The sequence below is a fragment of the Carassius carassius genome, chromosome 4 (assembly GCF_963082965.1).
Source record: "Carassius carassius chromosome 4, fCarCar2.1, whole genome shotgun sequence".
Taxonomy (NCBI): domain Eukaryota; kingdom Metazoa; phylum Chordata; class Actinopteri; order Cypriniformes; family Cyprinidae; genus Carassius; species Carassius carassius.
The window spans coordinates 42,147,895-42,164,357 of record NC_081758.1 but is presented as its reverse complement, the minus strand read 5'-3'; the positions used below and the strand labels follow the sequence as shown (position 1 = coordinate 42,164,357).

Below are 16,463 nucleotides of genomic sequence, written 5' to 3'. Positions count from 1 at the left end.
TAGCCATAAAGTACAATGTTATACTTGTAAGGTGCTCTTTATCATTTATGGATCTTGGTGGCATAAATCCCCATTCATTTTCACTATATGGAAAAGAGCAGCATGGACATTCTGCTAAACATCTCCTTTTGCATCCAACAGAATACAGAAACTGGAACAACACGTGGGTAAAGGATGACAACTTTTTCACTTTTCAAGAGTATATGCTTTATAATTACTTCTTATTTTTTTATTTTAGTTTTAATTTTTTTTTGTTAAACTCACCATTGAGTTAGTACGTGAAGCATATAGTGCCAGTGCCTCCTGTCCTGGCATTGCAACCATCAGAGGTGCAGCTGATGTTGGGTATGCCCAGGCTTCTACATAAGATGCAGTAGACGAAGGGGCCTCACGAGCGCCTGCATTGGGTGAATTGACATAGACTCCCCGAACAGGACCAGGGGTATGTTCGTCCAGTGTTGCAGCGTGTGGCAGAATGGGCGTTTTGGCAGCAGAGAGAGATGTGGCACAGACAGCAGGATCTGGGTTGGCACTGGCCATGAGGACACTGGCGGTGGCTGGCACAGACTGGCATTGAGGCAGTGAGACACCGGACATGATGGCAGGCAATTTGGTGGGCACATTCACCGGCAAGGAGTCCACCGACTCACCAAAAGCTGACATGGTCCGTACGGTGAGCTCATGAGCCGCCTGTAATGTCTGGATCTGAGATGGACCAATCAGAGCGCTGCCTGCTGTGGGTGATGACACCTCCAATACCTGAAGACACAGGTTAAAGAGTTTTACACACTTATTGTGGACTAAAGTGGACTTTTCAGAAGAACTATTTGGTTCACCTTCTTCTTGTCAGCATAGATAGTGTAGCCAGTGACTCGTACACCATTGGACGTCCCAGCGGCATCTATAGTAACAGGCAGCCAACTGATCTGAGCTATTCCCGGAGATGGGCCCTGCTCCAACTGCACATCCAGAGGAGCATCAGGAGGACCTGGAAGACAAGGGTCAAAGGGTCAAAATTCAAACCAAAGGATGTTGAAGTTAAAATCAAAATCAAAATAGATACATTTTAATACATGTTCCTGGTCTTGTCATGAACATCATCGGCAAATCTTTGCATCTCACCTGCAGTCAGGGTTGTGAAAGAGGTCACTGCGGTTTTGCGTTCTCGGCACTCCTGTGGTAGCTCCCATGCTGTGCGGTGTGGCCTAGCTTCCACTTTAATGTTGTAATGCATTTTGGGTGTGAGGTTACTGAGGCACAGTGAATAGCATCCTGCCTTTACCAGTTCGCACTCCTCATCGTTCAAAGACACAATGTGCACATAGTTACTGTTGCTAGGCAGCCAGGTTAGACTGGCTGAGGTAGCAGTTACGCGTTCAACGCGCAGATGAGTCGGTGCCACGCACACGTCCCGTCCGACTAGTATAGTGCAACGCAGCTGATCCGAGTTGCCACGCTCCGTCAAGCACTGCACTGCAATCCGATATGCCTTCTGTGCCAAATCCAGCCTCTCCAGAACGGCCTTCGTTTGGCTACCAAATGGCACATTGAGTCGCAACTCGTGGTCCACGTAGATGTTATAGCAAAACACAGAACCCCAGCCAACCGGGACCAGCGGAGACTCCCAGCCAATGATGATACTCTTGGCTAACTGCTTGATTAGCATTAGCTTGCGGGGGTAAGGCACAGTGTCCACCCCAACCTCCTCTAGATCCAAGTCCAAGCCGTTAGTGAGAGGGGCGGCCAGGGCAGGGTTAGAGGGGTTAGCTTTGGCATTATCACCAGGAGCTGAGGCTGTTGTGGAGGTCTCTGTCCTCTCGGAGGCGCTGTGGGCAAAACGTAAGTGGTGTCGGTGCAGTCGCTCGCTGCCGCTGTGGAAACTGCTCTCCTGGAAGGAATTATGGGACATATCGCCAGCCTGGTTATGGTGTGAGCTCATGAAGTCGTCATCTGACACACGCTCCACAAAGTTAGAGGGAACGAGGCCTCTTCTGCCGTCCATCAGCTCTCCTACAGAGGGCGACAGAAAAATGGTGCCACACATAGTGTTAGTTGCAGGTAGTGTTGTTGAAGGATATTTATTACACGGCTCTGTGGAATACTTGAATCTGATTGGTCAGTCATTCCAAGGTATCCCTCGATAACAACCGGTAAAAGCTATTAACACAGGCTAATCTGGGTAACTGAAGTCGGCATTACAGTCTTGTTAGGAAAAACTTTTCTGGGTGGAAGCTTTGTTTGATTAGTTAATAAAATATTAAAACTCAATTCAATATTATGTGTGCAATTATTTTATTATATCATCCTGGTATCGTGGACTTGCTCTCTCGTTTAATACAAAAGCAGCTGCTGCCATTTTGCGACGATTGTTTTGTACACCGTAATGGGTGATAAGATAAATAAGAAACTGGTGAGATTTTAAAACAGTTTTGTCTTAAATCAATATCTTTTATCGCCATAATCATTTATGTGGTGAAATATTGTGCAATAAGTTGTATGACTGCACCATATCCCTTAAATGTCCATTTAGTTTGAACTTGCCACTTGCTCAAAACTGCTGTGTTTACAGAAGCTTTGCGTTCAAATATTTCAACTCAAATCTCTGATTCACGTCAGGGTCCTGATCACCCTGTTAGGGGTTATTCTGCGACAACAACCGGCTGGATGTACATTATCCTATACTTAAACCAGATTTTTAGAAGTTAAGAAGTGAGAACTGAATTAGATTTTTACATTTTCTGATTAAAAGTGTGATGAAAAGTACACACACACACACACACAAACAGTGAATAATTGAATATACAGTATATATGTTTATATCTATATAAACATATTTAAACATTTTCAGCATTTATGAAAAAACTATTTTACTATTACATAAATCACTGATTTAAAAACAACTGTAAATGAAAAATTTATTTAAAAATTATAAAAATAAATAAATTCAATATACTTTGTAAATATACATACATTTTCAGTATTTATGAAAAACGAATTTAACATTCATTGCAAAAAACAATGATTTAAGAAATATAAAGTAAAAACATGAATAAAAATATATCATAAATAGTTATTTTTCAGCATTCATAAAAATATATCATAGTTATTTTTCAGCATTCATAAAAAACAATTTTATTATTTATTAAAAATCAATTAATAGTATAAACATATATTTTCAGCTTTAAGTATATTATTACTTATTAAAAATTAATGATTACATTTTATCATATTTTATTTTACAAAATGTAAACAATACTGAATTACACATACTGAATGAGCACTACAAAAGTCAGCTCACTTGTCTGTTTGTAACCATGGTAATTAAAAATAAATACCTATTTCCAAAAAACTTCTGCGGTCTGTTTTTGTGTGTGTGTGTTTGTATGTGTGTGTGTGTGTGTGTGTGTGTGTATTTGTGCATCCTTCTGCAAATTTGAACATTTCATTTTTTCTTGCTCCGCACACCAGAAGATATGCTGGTCTCATTTGAGGGCAACAATTCTCCCTTTGTAAAAATGTAATAATAATAAAGTAATAAAATAGTAAAAAGTAACACAACATTTAAATAAATAAACTGACCCTCATAGAAGCCGTCATCATCCATGTCTCCATAGATGTATATGTACTCCCCTGCTGTGAGGGGCAGCTCGACCTCTGGGTTATCATTAGGACCCTCATATGGATTGTAACTGCATTTAGACAATAAAACAAGGCTCCATTAAAAGTGTCATTTGATCAATGTTTAGATACTTTCCTACTTTAATAGTGACAAGTGTATTATTCAAGCAAATCATTCATTGGTTGATTTTCTCCACGGAGTTTAGCACATGCTGTAAGCTCATAAACACAAAACAATAAATTAAGATTAACGCTGTTTACCTGTAACGTGCGATGAAGACCTGGAGTTTTGCTGCTCCTTTAGTGACCGAATACGGCGCCGGAGAAACGTCAATGTCCAACTCCTCAACTTCACTAGCAGTGTCAACCTGAAACACACATCAACACACACTCAGAATACTGAGGAGATGACTGAAAAAAGTACATTGAATGCATGAAAAAAAGGGTCATAAATGAGTTATAATAAGGTACCAGGTCTATTAACATTTTTACTCTATAAGATGGTATAAAGTTTGTTTATTACGTCTTTTACACCATGTTAGCATCATGGCTATTTGCATGGCAAAAAAGTTCAGTATCATCCATAAAATTTACATTATATAAAACATTTCAACTTAACACAAGAGAAAATCTAAAATGCATTCAGGTGGTACATTTTCAAATATTCCATGCAAGCATGTTTCTGAATAAAAGCGTTTTCTAGCAGCATCATAAAAATTACAATTCAACAAAATTCATAGTCAAAGGAACTTTACATGAAAGACATAAAGGAGGAACTTTGCCTATTAATAAAAACCCATGGGTAAGTCTTGAGTGCCCCAGTCTACACCTAGTGAAGACAACTTGATCATATCTTGATTTAAAATTATAGAAGCTACTTCTTTTTATACTAGGGTTTATTTCATACAGCTTATTATTTTTATTTTCATTCCATTCTTTCTGCCACTTATTAGTTATATATAAATTAATTACTGGTTTAAAATCAGAGGGTGGTATTTGACAGTCAGATATTTCCAGGTCAAGTGCATGCCTTGCATTTTTGTTTATAAACATTGTTGTGTTATTTGTTGAGCCTTTATCTAAAACAATCTACTTCATGAGGATAGACAAAGCTTTCAAATTTAAATTTGAATTAGAATTAAAATAAATATTAACTGAAATAAAATATAAAAAAGCTAAGAAATATATATATATATATATAATATTCACATTATAACAAATAATCTCAATCACACTAAAATAACACTGTATGGTACAGCAGGATAACTGCTAAATATAAATAATATAATGCAACTTATCATATAATTGTGCATAGCTAGGATAGTAAAATCAATAGGCTGATCAACTTTTAATGAAAAAGAAGAACCACTACCCATTTGATTTTCTGTTGTTGTCTTTCCAATTAAATGCAATGTTATCAATCTAATTACAAAGATGTCAAAACGGACAGATTGCATGACAATCTCATCTTCAAAAACATTTGACCAAGTCTCTAAAAACCATTAAAAACGGTACATGCATTGTGCTCATTTACTTAAAAACACAAAAATTAACCTATACAGCACACGTAGAATCTTCAAAAGTAAATAATAATTACATGTCTGGGGTTTGTTAAACTTGCAGAGTCATCATCTAAATATAGTGCTGCTGTGAGTAAGAAGTAAATGGAGGCATGCAGGCAGTATTTATAGCTCAAGGGTAAAACCTTTTATGGATAATCACTTACAACTACTACAACCTTCATAATCCAGCAGCACTGCTCAGGATTATCTCACTGAATATCAGCTTTAGACAGCTGCACGAGCACCACGAGCGCCTGCACTCTGACCCGGGAACAGTTTTTAAACTTCACTGCTAAAGCTCAAACAACAATCCCAGGTAAACTCATTCGTGGAATCGAACCCAGACAACAGACCAACAAATTATCTGTATTCTAGACAATTCTACATAAAAACAGTGCAGCAAAAGAAATAGCTCATTTATAACTTTTTTATTTTAGATGTTTAAGAAATTTAGAAGTCCAAGTTCATGTAAAAAAGTCACCAACCTCTGTACTAGACATGCACTTATTAGCAGTGGTTTTTTAAATATCATTAATATACTATTTTACTAATAATTATATTTGGGATTAAATAAAAAAAAATTCTGTATATGTATTATTTTAATTTTATTTATTTTTTTATTGTTTTAAATATGACTATTTAGCATTTACATTTTTTATTATTATAGTATTTATATTATGATTTCTTTTCAGTTTTAATTACATTTTAATTTACATTTTAGCAGACGCTTTTATCCAAAGTGACTTACAAATGAGGACAATAGAAGCAGTCAAAATCAACAAAAGAGCAATGATATAAGTGCTATAACAAGTCTCAGTTAGCTTAACACAGTACACCTAGCAAGGGCTTTCTAAATAGTATAATAAATAAAAAGAAAAATGATAGAATAGAAAAAGAATAGAGCCAAAATTGTATTTTTAATTTTAACTCAAAAGCTGGGTTAGTCCATCTTTGACCCAATAATAATACATTGACCCAAAACAATAAATGTAGAAAAATATATATATATAGTTTTAGTCAACAGAGCACTAATCAATATATGTATGAAACCATTGTATTGCATGCTCTTTTTGCATCTGTTAAATGCATTCATGTAAACACTGGTCGTTCCTCGCACCTCATGTGTAGGGCTGGCCTTTTGGGGGCTGGCCGGGTGAGATCCAGCTGATTTGGGTGAGATGTGAGTGGTCTCAGATCTGGATGGTGTAGGGCTGGACGTGGAGCCGGACCTGATGGACACGCTGATGGTGGGCAGCTCTCTGTGTTTGACAGTCGGTGAGCGTTCGGGACGTGAAAGTTCAGCCGCGTGTGGCGTGGAGCCCATCCGCAAAACCGCAGCTACATCTAACATGCAATGAGTGGAGAGAAATGCAACTTAAATTATGCTGATCATAAATGATTTTTATTAAAACAGCTTTATAGCAAAATGAGAATTATAGGATATGTCCTAGGGATGCACCGATATATCGGCCAAATATCGGTATCGGCTGATAAAACAATTATCTGCACTTATCAGCCGATGATCAGGGACGATAATATCATGTCAATCAAAAGCGGGCGGAAGAACTTGTCAGACACTAATTTGCATGAAGAAAATGTTTCCTGTGTCAAGTTTATGCCCAAGTTAAAGAAATAATAATGCATTAACGCAGCACCATCAACATATGTAACACACCTCCCAACCAATAATCGCAAAGTTCTGCTACTTCTAATAAGAAACAAGTCTCAGCTCTCAAATAATGTCCATTTAATCACAAAATTCAAACAATAAATGCCATTTTGATGCTCTTTAATGTATTGTGACAGAACACTGAGGCCGATTTAGTTCAAGTGGAGTCTCTTCCACTTGCTTATAGTGTGAAATAAACTTAAATGAACATCAGAAGTTACAGTACAATGATACAGTACAACTTAATCAAATCTATGATATCTCATCTAATCGATCAATCTGTGTTTCAACTGAAAGAACGTTCAGTAAAACAACTTGTGAACAGTACATCACTTAACATTGCACTTTCCCCAGGAAAGTTACCCAGATTTTATTTACTGTTAATCATTTATGTATGTTTGGCTAAATCTGTCATAAAGACAAGTTTTTATTAAAACTCCGTTGTTTGCAATTGGGTAATGTTTTTACTTGAGTGTGATTATGGGGGGGGGGAGTCGTGGCCTAATGGTTAGAGAGTCGGACTCCCAATCGAAAGGTTGTGAGTTCGAGTCCCGGGCCGGCAGGAATTGTAGGTGGGGGGAGTGCATGTACAGTTCTCTCTCCACCTTCAATACCACGACTTAGGTGCCCTTGAGCAAGGCATCGAACCCCCAACTGCTCCCCGGGCGCCGCAGCATAAATGGCTGCCCACTGCTCCGGGTGTGTGCTCACAGTGTGTGTGTGTGTGTTCACTGCTCTGTGTGTGTGCATTTCGGATGGGTTAAATGCAGAGCACAAATTCTGAGTATGGGTCACCATACTTGGCTGAATGTCACTTCACTTCACTTCACTTCAAATGAGAGGATCCCCTGTGTATTTTACAGCATTAATTGAGAGAGATTTTTTTTTCTTTTAAGAAAACTAAACTATCGGTATTGGCAGATATCAATGTGAATAATAGGTTATCGGTATTGACTGAGAAATCAGTGCATCCCTAGTATGTCCTTAATAAGACAGTAATATAAGCATGCATATGTGTGTGCACAGATGTGGGATAATGCTTTGAGCTGCGGTTTACATGCATGTGTTTATGCATGTAGTTGTCCCCGTGATCTACAGGTTAGAATCAGGGTTGTTTTGAATGAAAACCATCTGCTTGCATAAGAGTCACGAACCCCGTCACTATGAGACTACAGTAGAAATCACTCTTTGACCTTCAACACCTCCTTCCAATCACATTCATGCATCATCTGCACGCTATAAAATGTCATTTTAATTAAGCATTTAGATCTGCAGCTTTCACAAAATTCATAAGAAGCAAATTAAAAATTAAAAAATGCATAGCAGTGCAGGTTAACATTTAAACATGCTGTTATTTGTGTGATATCATAATATCATAATGCACCCAGACCTGCAGCAGAAGATCAGGACTATGTTCAGAATGGAGTACTTTAAAAAAAAATGTAAGTAAAAACATCACATGAGTGTTGATATTACTTTGGTTCATTAGTTGAGTGAATTGCATTGTGTGATAAACTGCTTCTCTGTACTGTATTGTATTTTTTGAAAAACTAGTAGATTCTTCAGGAATTTCATGCTTATAAAAATGTTCATTTTACACAACCAGCCAAAAGTTCGGATTAAGTATTTTTTTTTAATAATTTGAAACATTTTTGAAAACTGCTTACCAAAGCTGCATTGATTTGATTAAATAATAAAGTAAAAAGGTAATATTGTGAAATGTAAAATTTATTCAGGTGATGGGAAGGCTGAATTTTTAGCAGCCATTAGTTACTGCTCAATTATTAATAGTTGTTCTTATTATCAATGGTAAAAACTGTTTTAGCTGATTAAAATTTGTGTGGAAACCGACATATTTTTTGTGTGTGTTTTTTTAGGATTGTATGATGAATATAAAGTTCAAATGAACAGCATTTATTTCACATAAAAAACAAGGCTGCATTAAACTAATCAAAAGTGAGTGACAATAAAGATATTCATAATGTTACAAAATATTTATATTTCAAATAAATGCAGTTTTTTGAACTTTCTATTCATCAAGAATCCTGAAAAATAATCAAAATAATAAAATAAAATGTATTACAGTTTCCACAAAAATATGAAGCAGCACAACTGTTTTCAACATTGATAATAATCAGAAATGTTTCTTGAGCAGCAAATCAGTATATTAGAATGATTTCTGAAAGATCATGTGACGCTGAAAATACAGATTTTTTATCACATTAATAAATTACGGTATAACAGATATTCACATAGAAAACAGCTATTTTAAATTGTAATATTTTAACTTTTTTGCTTTATTTTGACCAGTTAAAGCAGACTTGGTGAGCAGAACCGACTTCTTTTAAAAAACTTTGTAATTATTCAAAACTTTTGACTGGTAGTGTATGTATAGATAAGCACTAATGCAAAAATTACTAACATTCTGAACATCGTCAATCAAGCAACAGCTCAGATATTCTGACTGCTCCACCAGAATAAAGCAGCAAATCATTTCATCACAAAACTGAGAGACATTCAATGTGCTACCAACTGCATAAGTGATAATATGACAAAAACAAAACAAAACCCATGCTAACAAGGTGAGATCTGCAAACAGTACAAGCACCAACACATAAAACGTTAATCAAATCACAAAGTGGTTCAGGTTAGGGGTGGGTGCTATGACTGATCGGTATATATTGTCATATCACCCAGATCTAGCTCAGGACTGATCATATTAAAATCTTCATGGATGTGAGCCACTGCTCACTACATGGTCACACTCCATGTGTTATTCATGCAGGCGGACACGAGACGTCTCAGCCTAGAACCAAACTGAATTCAATAGTACCAGACTCAGAGGCATCGCAGAGGGCTTCATTACCCTCCAAACTCCAGAACGCGATGTCTTCCCATGAGGCATTTGTGCCTGGAAAAAGAGGGGATAATGCAGGCACAATGCACTTATGGATCTCAGACACTCATCCAAAACCTAGTGAGCTGCCGACTTAGACATCAAAGATGTGATCTGACACAAAGGCTGGTCCAAAAGGTAAGCAGCAATACTACGTACCTTAAAAGACAGCTTGTTTTGGCCATGCTCTACTATGGCAAACTAATGTAGTGTGTGTATGCAAACCCAGAACAGAAGAGAAACTGTAACTATTATAGATACACAACTGTTTAAAACTTTGGTGGTCAGTAAGATTTTTAAATGCATTTAAAAAGAATTTCTTCTGCTCATCATTGTTTTGGTCTACATGTACAACAGGAATCAACAGGACAGGAACTCAGTTATTCAAGAATCAATGCTTGCATAGTGATGTCACATAGTGATGTGCTCAGAGAAACAAAAATGGCAACAAAAATCTCTCTCAGCAAAACTAAAGCATAACAGCGACACACAATTCTTCAGTAAACAGCCTTGAACCAAACCAAGCAGCTGGAAAATAAATCAACAACATTACGAACTTTGATCTGAATTTAGATCTGAAAGGATACAAAAGGATCTGTTATGTGTTGGGTAATGATCAGTATTTTAGCGTACCTGTCTCACCGGGCAGGCCGACCCCATTGGTCAGCTGGGTCAGGCTGGGGCTGGACAGCAGGTCAGGGCCCGACAGGTCGATCTTTGAGGCCTGAACCCTGAATTTATCCAATTCCTGTGACAGCATCCCAAACTGCTCGCTCTGACTGCGGCATTTCTCCTCCAGCTCCCGAACTTTTGCCTACAAACAGGATCGACATTAATATGCAAATATTAGTTAATATCCACAAGCCGCATTAATATGTTAAACACATCAGCTTGTCGGATGAAGAAATGCAGATATTATTAATCAACCAAAGCGATTAATAAAATAATGCACATGTGGGGTTAGCCAACCAACCGCGACTGTTTCCCAAACATCTAATCTCCGTCGTTTGAACCACATTAGTTCAATAATTAAGGGCCCTTGTTAATGATGTCACACACATGTGTTGGAGTAATAACTTCTCCTAATTAATTGATTCGAGATCTCTGAGATGCTGCTGTATTGAACATGGCACCTGATGACTAATTTACCATGTTTTGTTCCCTGACATTTTGCTTTATTTGATGTTTGATTCATCGTTGGTGTCCTCTTACGTCATACTCCTGGGTTCCCTTAGGCATTTATGTGCATGCACACTCTTCAAAAATTATTAAAACAAAAATGTATCGATTAAAATGTAAATATATTTAAATTGAATGGAAGATATAGATTGTACTACATGTTAGATTGCTTATTGTGCCCAAAAGCACAATTTATTTAATGGGGTCATATGACGTTGCTAAAAAAGAACGTTATTGTTTGTATTTGGTGTAATGCAATGTGTTTATGAGGTTTAAGTTTAAAAAAACACATTATTTTCCACATGCTGTACATTATTGTTTCTCCTCTATGCCCCGCCTTTCGGAAAATGTCGATTTTACCAAAGCTCATCAGTCTGAAAAGCGAGGTGTTCTCTGATTGGCCAGCTATCCAGTGCATTGTGATTGGTCGAATATCTCAAGCATGTGACGGAAATGTTATGCCCCTTAACACTGTACGACGAGACAAAACCAATAAAACCCATTACAAACAGGGCATTTGTTGCATCCAGTGGGGACATAATTACTGATTATAATGACTTATATTGTCTTTTTACACGTTGCGTTGCGTATCACACAGTGTAAACATAAAACCATGTCTGCATTTGTGATCGGAGAAACGACAAACAACATACGCTACTCTACACTGCTCAAAACTCACGTTTGAATCATTAGTGGAAAATCCTTTAAATATGAAAACATACTTACAGACTGAGTCAGCATTATTTGTCAGAACACCGGCATGGTAGGCTACTCAGGATCAGGAAACAGTCATTCGTAATGTGAATATTTGGGTTGAACTGTTCTGGAACAGTGTTGTAAACACAACTTAACCACTGATTTCTAGTTGTGTCCTCTTTTTGGAAGGCCTAACAAAGTATGACCCCTTCAAGTCCATATGTCTTAGTAACAAGCAATGATGCTTCTAACCACAGGTGGAGAGCTGTGGTTCCTACCACATAAGTTTGCGACGCTGTTTGCAAATGTTCGTTTGAACTATGGTTTTGGGAAACACCAAAGAGTTGAACTATGTTGGTAATGATGGAACATGCGACCATAGTTGGCTAACGATGCTTTTGGGAAACGTACCCCAGACCATGTGATGATTCGATGAAGATGAGAATCTATAATCGTGTCGAATTATACATTATGTATGTAAGTCAATCTGAGCTCTCAATGTTTTTGGTTTTCAAGACATTTTTTGTGAACTTTAGTGGGAGGTGCTCTCAAAAACCAAAACATTAACACTAAATGAATTTGAGAAGAGTTTGAGACTACAGAAATGATCTTTAACAAAAAAAAAGTTTTCTTATAAATATTATTTACAATGTAGCAGATGAAAACCACAAGTCTGGAGATTATTGTAAAGTGTCTGTGTCTATTCAAATCAATAACCATAAGCTCTACTTATTTTGGAAAATTTGAATTGATTCTCATTTGGTGATATTTGTGTTATTGAAAGCTATTGAAAGTGTGTGGGTTTTCTAGATCAGGGGTTTTCAAACTGTGGGTCGCGACCCACTCGTGGGTCACGGAATGGAACAAGGTGGGTCGCACAAAGTCACTTGGCTGCAGCTAATTTTGCGTTTCAATGACACACAGACACTAACACAGTTCAGTCTAGGGCTGCACGAATGTGACGAGTGGGGCGGGGCCTAGTGCCATGGGAACAGAGCTAGGCCGGTGGAGTGATTGGGAAATGAGCAACACTCACCGGTCTCAAGAACCACGGAGGAGATCGGAAAGATACAAAAGAGGAGCGATGACAGTGAAGGACGAGAGAGGACCAGGCCTGGGTTTTATTTTGTGTTTGTTTTTTATTTGTGCACGGCAGTCATCCGAGAGGGGCTGTCGCGCTGTTTTGTGTTTATTTGGTTATTAAAACTTTGTTTGATTGTCCGCCGGTTCCCACCTCTTTCCACGAAGGAGTCATCGAGGCGGTGGGCTGGAGTGAGTTCGCCCCCCCCGGCAACTCACTCCAGCCCACCACATCGAGCACCCTCGGCGGCAGACTCCTTCGCCCTGCTCGATGGCACTGCGGATTCACCCCAGCGGCGAAGGATCTTCGGCAGCGCGCCCCTCCTTCCTCCCTGGCTTCGGCACCAGTGTAAAACATTAAAATCTTCACAATCACAGGAAGAAGGAGGCGGGAACTGGGAACCCACTCATCACAACGATATAGCCCACCAACATTAATAATGAACTGCAATATCCTTAGTGTGATTTTCAAATTGCAATTAAGTCCGTGTGCGTTGCGTGTTTTGAAGGTCTCAGAGCAATGTCATTAAAAGGTTCAATCGGTCTTTTTTTACCTATTTCACAATTATTTTAATCTCCAAACTGTTTTAGATAGTTCTGCTTTGCTTCTTATGCTTTTCTAAAAAAGTGTTGGATTGTGCTCCGTTCTCGCCGACACACACGGAAGGATCATGAATGCAACAAAACACAGCAGCGCAGATCACACTTCACTGGAGTGAGCCTGCTTCACGTTTTTATGGACACTACATATTTTAACGCCAGTAAACAAAAATTAAAACTTGTAAATTTGTAGTGAAATTTTCAGTTGTACTCTAAAATAAAATGGTTATTTTTCTTAAATACTTAATTTCTGTCATAAAAATTTTAAGTAAGATTAGGTTTAAAGTAATTTCACTCGTTGTTTTTTTTTTTTTTTTAATATTTTGGTGGGTCGTGAAATATATTACACTTGTCTAGGTGGGTCGTGGAATGGAAAAGTTTGGGAACCACTGTTCTAGATAACTACAACACATTGAGCCTGCTATAATCACCATGACATATGCACAGTCTTTGTTTAAAAAAAAGCACCTTGCAACACATTAGAGCTTCATAAATAAAGCAGTGATTGAAAAGGAGGGACGCAGGGCAAACGAAAGGGGTCTAAAGCCATTTTACTGAGTGTAAAATACAAGTGTGCAATAAAAGCATTAAAAACTCAAGAGTTTGAGAGAGTACGGTGAGCTAGTTTCACTTCCGGCTCTGTGGTTCAGTTTCCTGGCACACTGAGAGCACAGGGCTCAAACACACACACACACACACACACACACACACACACACACACACACACACACACACACACACACACACACACACACACACACACACACACAGGCCGACTGTCACTTATTCAGTCCTTGCTCAAACTCTAAAAATAAAGAGCTTCCTTTAAAACTCTCACCTCAAAAGTCTATGTGTCACATTCAAACTTTAAGTGTCACATTTAATGTTAAGATATTAAATAGAAAATACTTCACAAAATGCATTGGCACATTGCAACACAAAGCTGATCAACTCCAGCTAATAAAACGAAACTTTTAGCAGTGTTTGTGGCCCTGTTGTACTTATTTGAGTGCTAAAATCTTGTCTACTTGCATAAACCACACACACACACACACACACACACACACACACACACACACACACACAGACACACACAGACACACACAGACACACACAGACACACACACACACACACACACACACACACACACACACACACACACACACACACACAGACACACAGACACACAGACACACACACAAACGAGCAAGCTCTAAGAACTAAAGCTAAGTTGGCTCTAAAGGGCCGAATTAATGCGTTTTGAGTGGGTCTGATACCTGCATGCCGTCCAGTGTGTTCTGGTTAGCGGCCAACAAAACACAAAGTATAGGACAGAAAGAGAGAGAGGAAACATCATGCATTTCAAAAGCAGTCAGAGCAGATATTAAATTAGATTATTGAATGCTGTAGTCCAGGACCTGTTGGACCACATCACTGTTGAGTGCATCTAAAGCCTTGAGACTCAAATGCACAAAAACTAGAGCATTATGAAGCTATTTTTAAGTTTCAAGGTACTAGAGTGAAACGCTGCATACTATATTTTTCCAGATCAAATGCAACGACATTCATGCAAAAAAATCTGAGCAGGACGTGCTCAGAAAACAATCAGGAACCTGCTTGCAACATCAAGATCAAGGGTTAGATTTCCTCTGATACTGATGTAGTATAAAGGTCAAATGCAATGTCACTTTGGACAAAAGAAAGAAAATTACTGCTTTGAGCACTATGCATGCCTTGTTGAATGAATATTTATTTTCTTTTATTCAATACTGCTCATTTATTTTATTGCAATTATTTAATTGTATTAAAATTCGAATAGATGCTATGTCATAATTGTTTGTAAAACAACTCAAAGTACTTAAAAAAATCAATAAAAATTGGACTAGTAGGTAAATAGGGCCCTCTGCAGGATGCAGATACAATCATCAGTGATGCTGTTTAAAGAGGGAAACAGGAAATGCAACACATCAAACAGGAAGTGCAGACACTGTACTCTACCAGCTCTCTGTGCAATACAAGCTGCACCAGGTCCTGAGAAAGACACAATCCAGTTAAACAACACACAAATACAAAACAATTAAAACCCTGAGCATTATGAACACAGCCAGCTTCTATCATCCTCTCATCACAGCGCCTGACGAAAACAATCACAAAGCAACGAGATGTGAGACTCACCTCCAGCATTTGCACGACACCTTCATGTTCTCTTTTAGCAAATAACTGAGCCTGCAGAACCAGAAGACACTCTTAAACACAAAATCCGGCATGACATGATGTCAACACAAATGAATGTGCAAGAAATGTGATTCATCAAATAACCTTGATTAGAACCAAATGTTAACAGATCATCAGAGTTTGCATTCAGGAATACAAAGCACAGTCCTATACTAAATTGCCATTACTGTGATAACAGTGTGCAACTGACCCGCTGGAGTCGCTTGATCTCATCCTGTTTGAACTTGAGGATAGCCAGTGCCTGCTCATGCTCCAGTTCCAGCTGCTGCCTGCGCTCAGCGACCTCTCGCATGTGCTGCCATCACACACACACACAGATACACAAACCCATTACACACCGAATGCAATGTGAACGTGTTGAGAAACACACTGAACGTGAGTGTTTCACCTTTAGGACCTGCTCTAGGTTCTCCAGCTTTGCACGGAGTCGCTGGTTCTCCTCCAGAACTGAACTATGCTGAGCGTTCAAAACACAGAGCTGTTCCTTCAGCTCCTCATTTTCAGCCTGCGACTACAGAAACACAGAGAAACACTGACCTTAGACACACGGAGGGAGCAGAAACACACATGAAGGAATAGTTCAGCTAGAAATGAAACCTGGCTGAAAATGTGCTCACGCTCAGGCCATTCAAGATTAGGATGAGTTTGTTTCTTCATCAGGTTTGGAGAAATGTAGCACTGCATCAGTGTCTCATCAATGGATCCTCTGCAGTGAATGGGTGCCGTCAGAATGAGAGCTGATAAAAACATCACGATAATCCACACCAGTCCAGTCCATCAGTTGATGACTTGAGAAACCAAAAGCTGCGTGTTTATAAGAAACAAATCATTAAGGCATATTTAACTTTAAATAGTAGCTAAAATATGAGTCCATAATGAAAAATTGGTCTGGTCTGAATCAGGAGAGAAATCTGCACAGATCAAGCA

At 38.4% G+C, this 16,463-nt stretch overlaps 1 protein-coding gene across 12 annotated transcripts in view; it reads right to left on the bottom strand.

Moving 5' to 3' along the window:
- Positions 1-16,463, bottom strand: part of LOC132140080 (peripheral-type benzodiazepine receptor-associated protein 1-like) — a 107,760-nt gene that overhangs the window by 19,849 nt on the left and 71,448 nt on the right. For 9 of the 12 annotated variants that reach the window (XM_059548880.1, XM_059548884.1, XM_059548890.1 and 6 more), the window contains 12 exons: positions 15,925-16,047; positions 15,727-15,831; positions 15,477-15,527; positions 15,300-15,332; positions 10,379-10,559; positions 9,683-9,760; positions 6,298-6,524; positions 3,880-3,986; positions 3,580-3,689; positions 1,123-2,010; positions 837-988; positions 265-759 (listed from right to left, as the gene is read on the bottom strand). In XM_059548880.1, coding sequence (XP_059404863.1) covers positions 265-759; positions 837-988; positions 1,123-2,010; positions 3,580-3,689; positions 3,880-3,986; positions 6,298-6,524; positions 9,683-9,760; positions 10,379-10,559; positions 15,300-15,332; positions 15,477-15,527; positions 15,727-15,831; positions 15,925-16,047 — 2,550 coding nt within the window. The remainder of the gene's footprint in view (positions 1-264; positions 760-836; positions 989-1,122; positions 2,011-3,579; positions 3,690-3,879; positions 3,987-6,297; positions 6,525-9,682; positions 9,761-10,378; positions 10,560-15,299; positions 15,333-15,476; positions 15,528-15,726; positions 15,832-15,924; positions 16,048-16,463) is intronic. The other 3 variants (XM_059548883.1, XM_059548886.1, XM_059548882.1) reach the window with 3 other exon arrangements.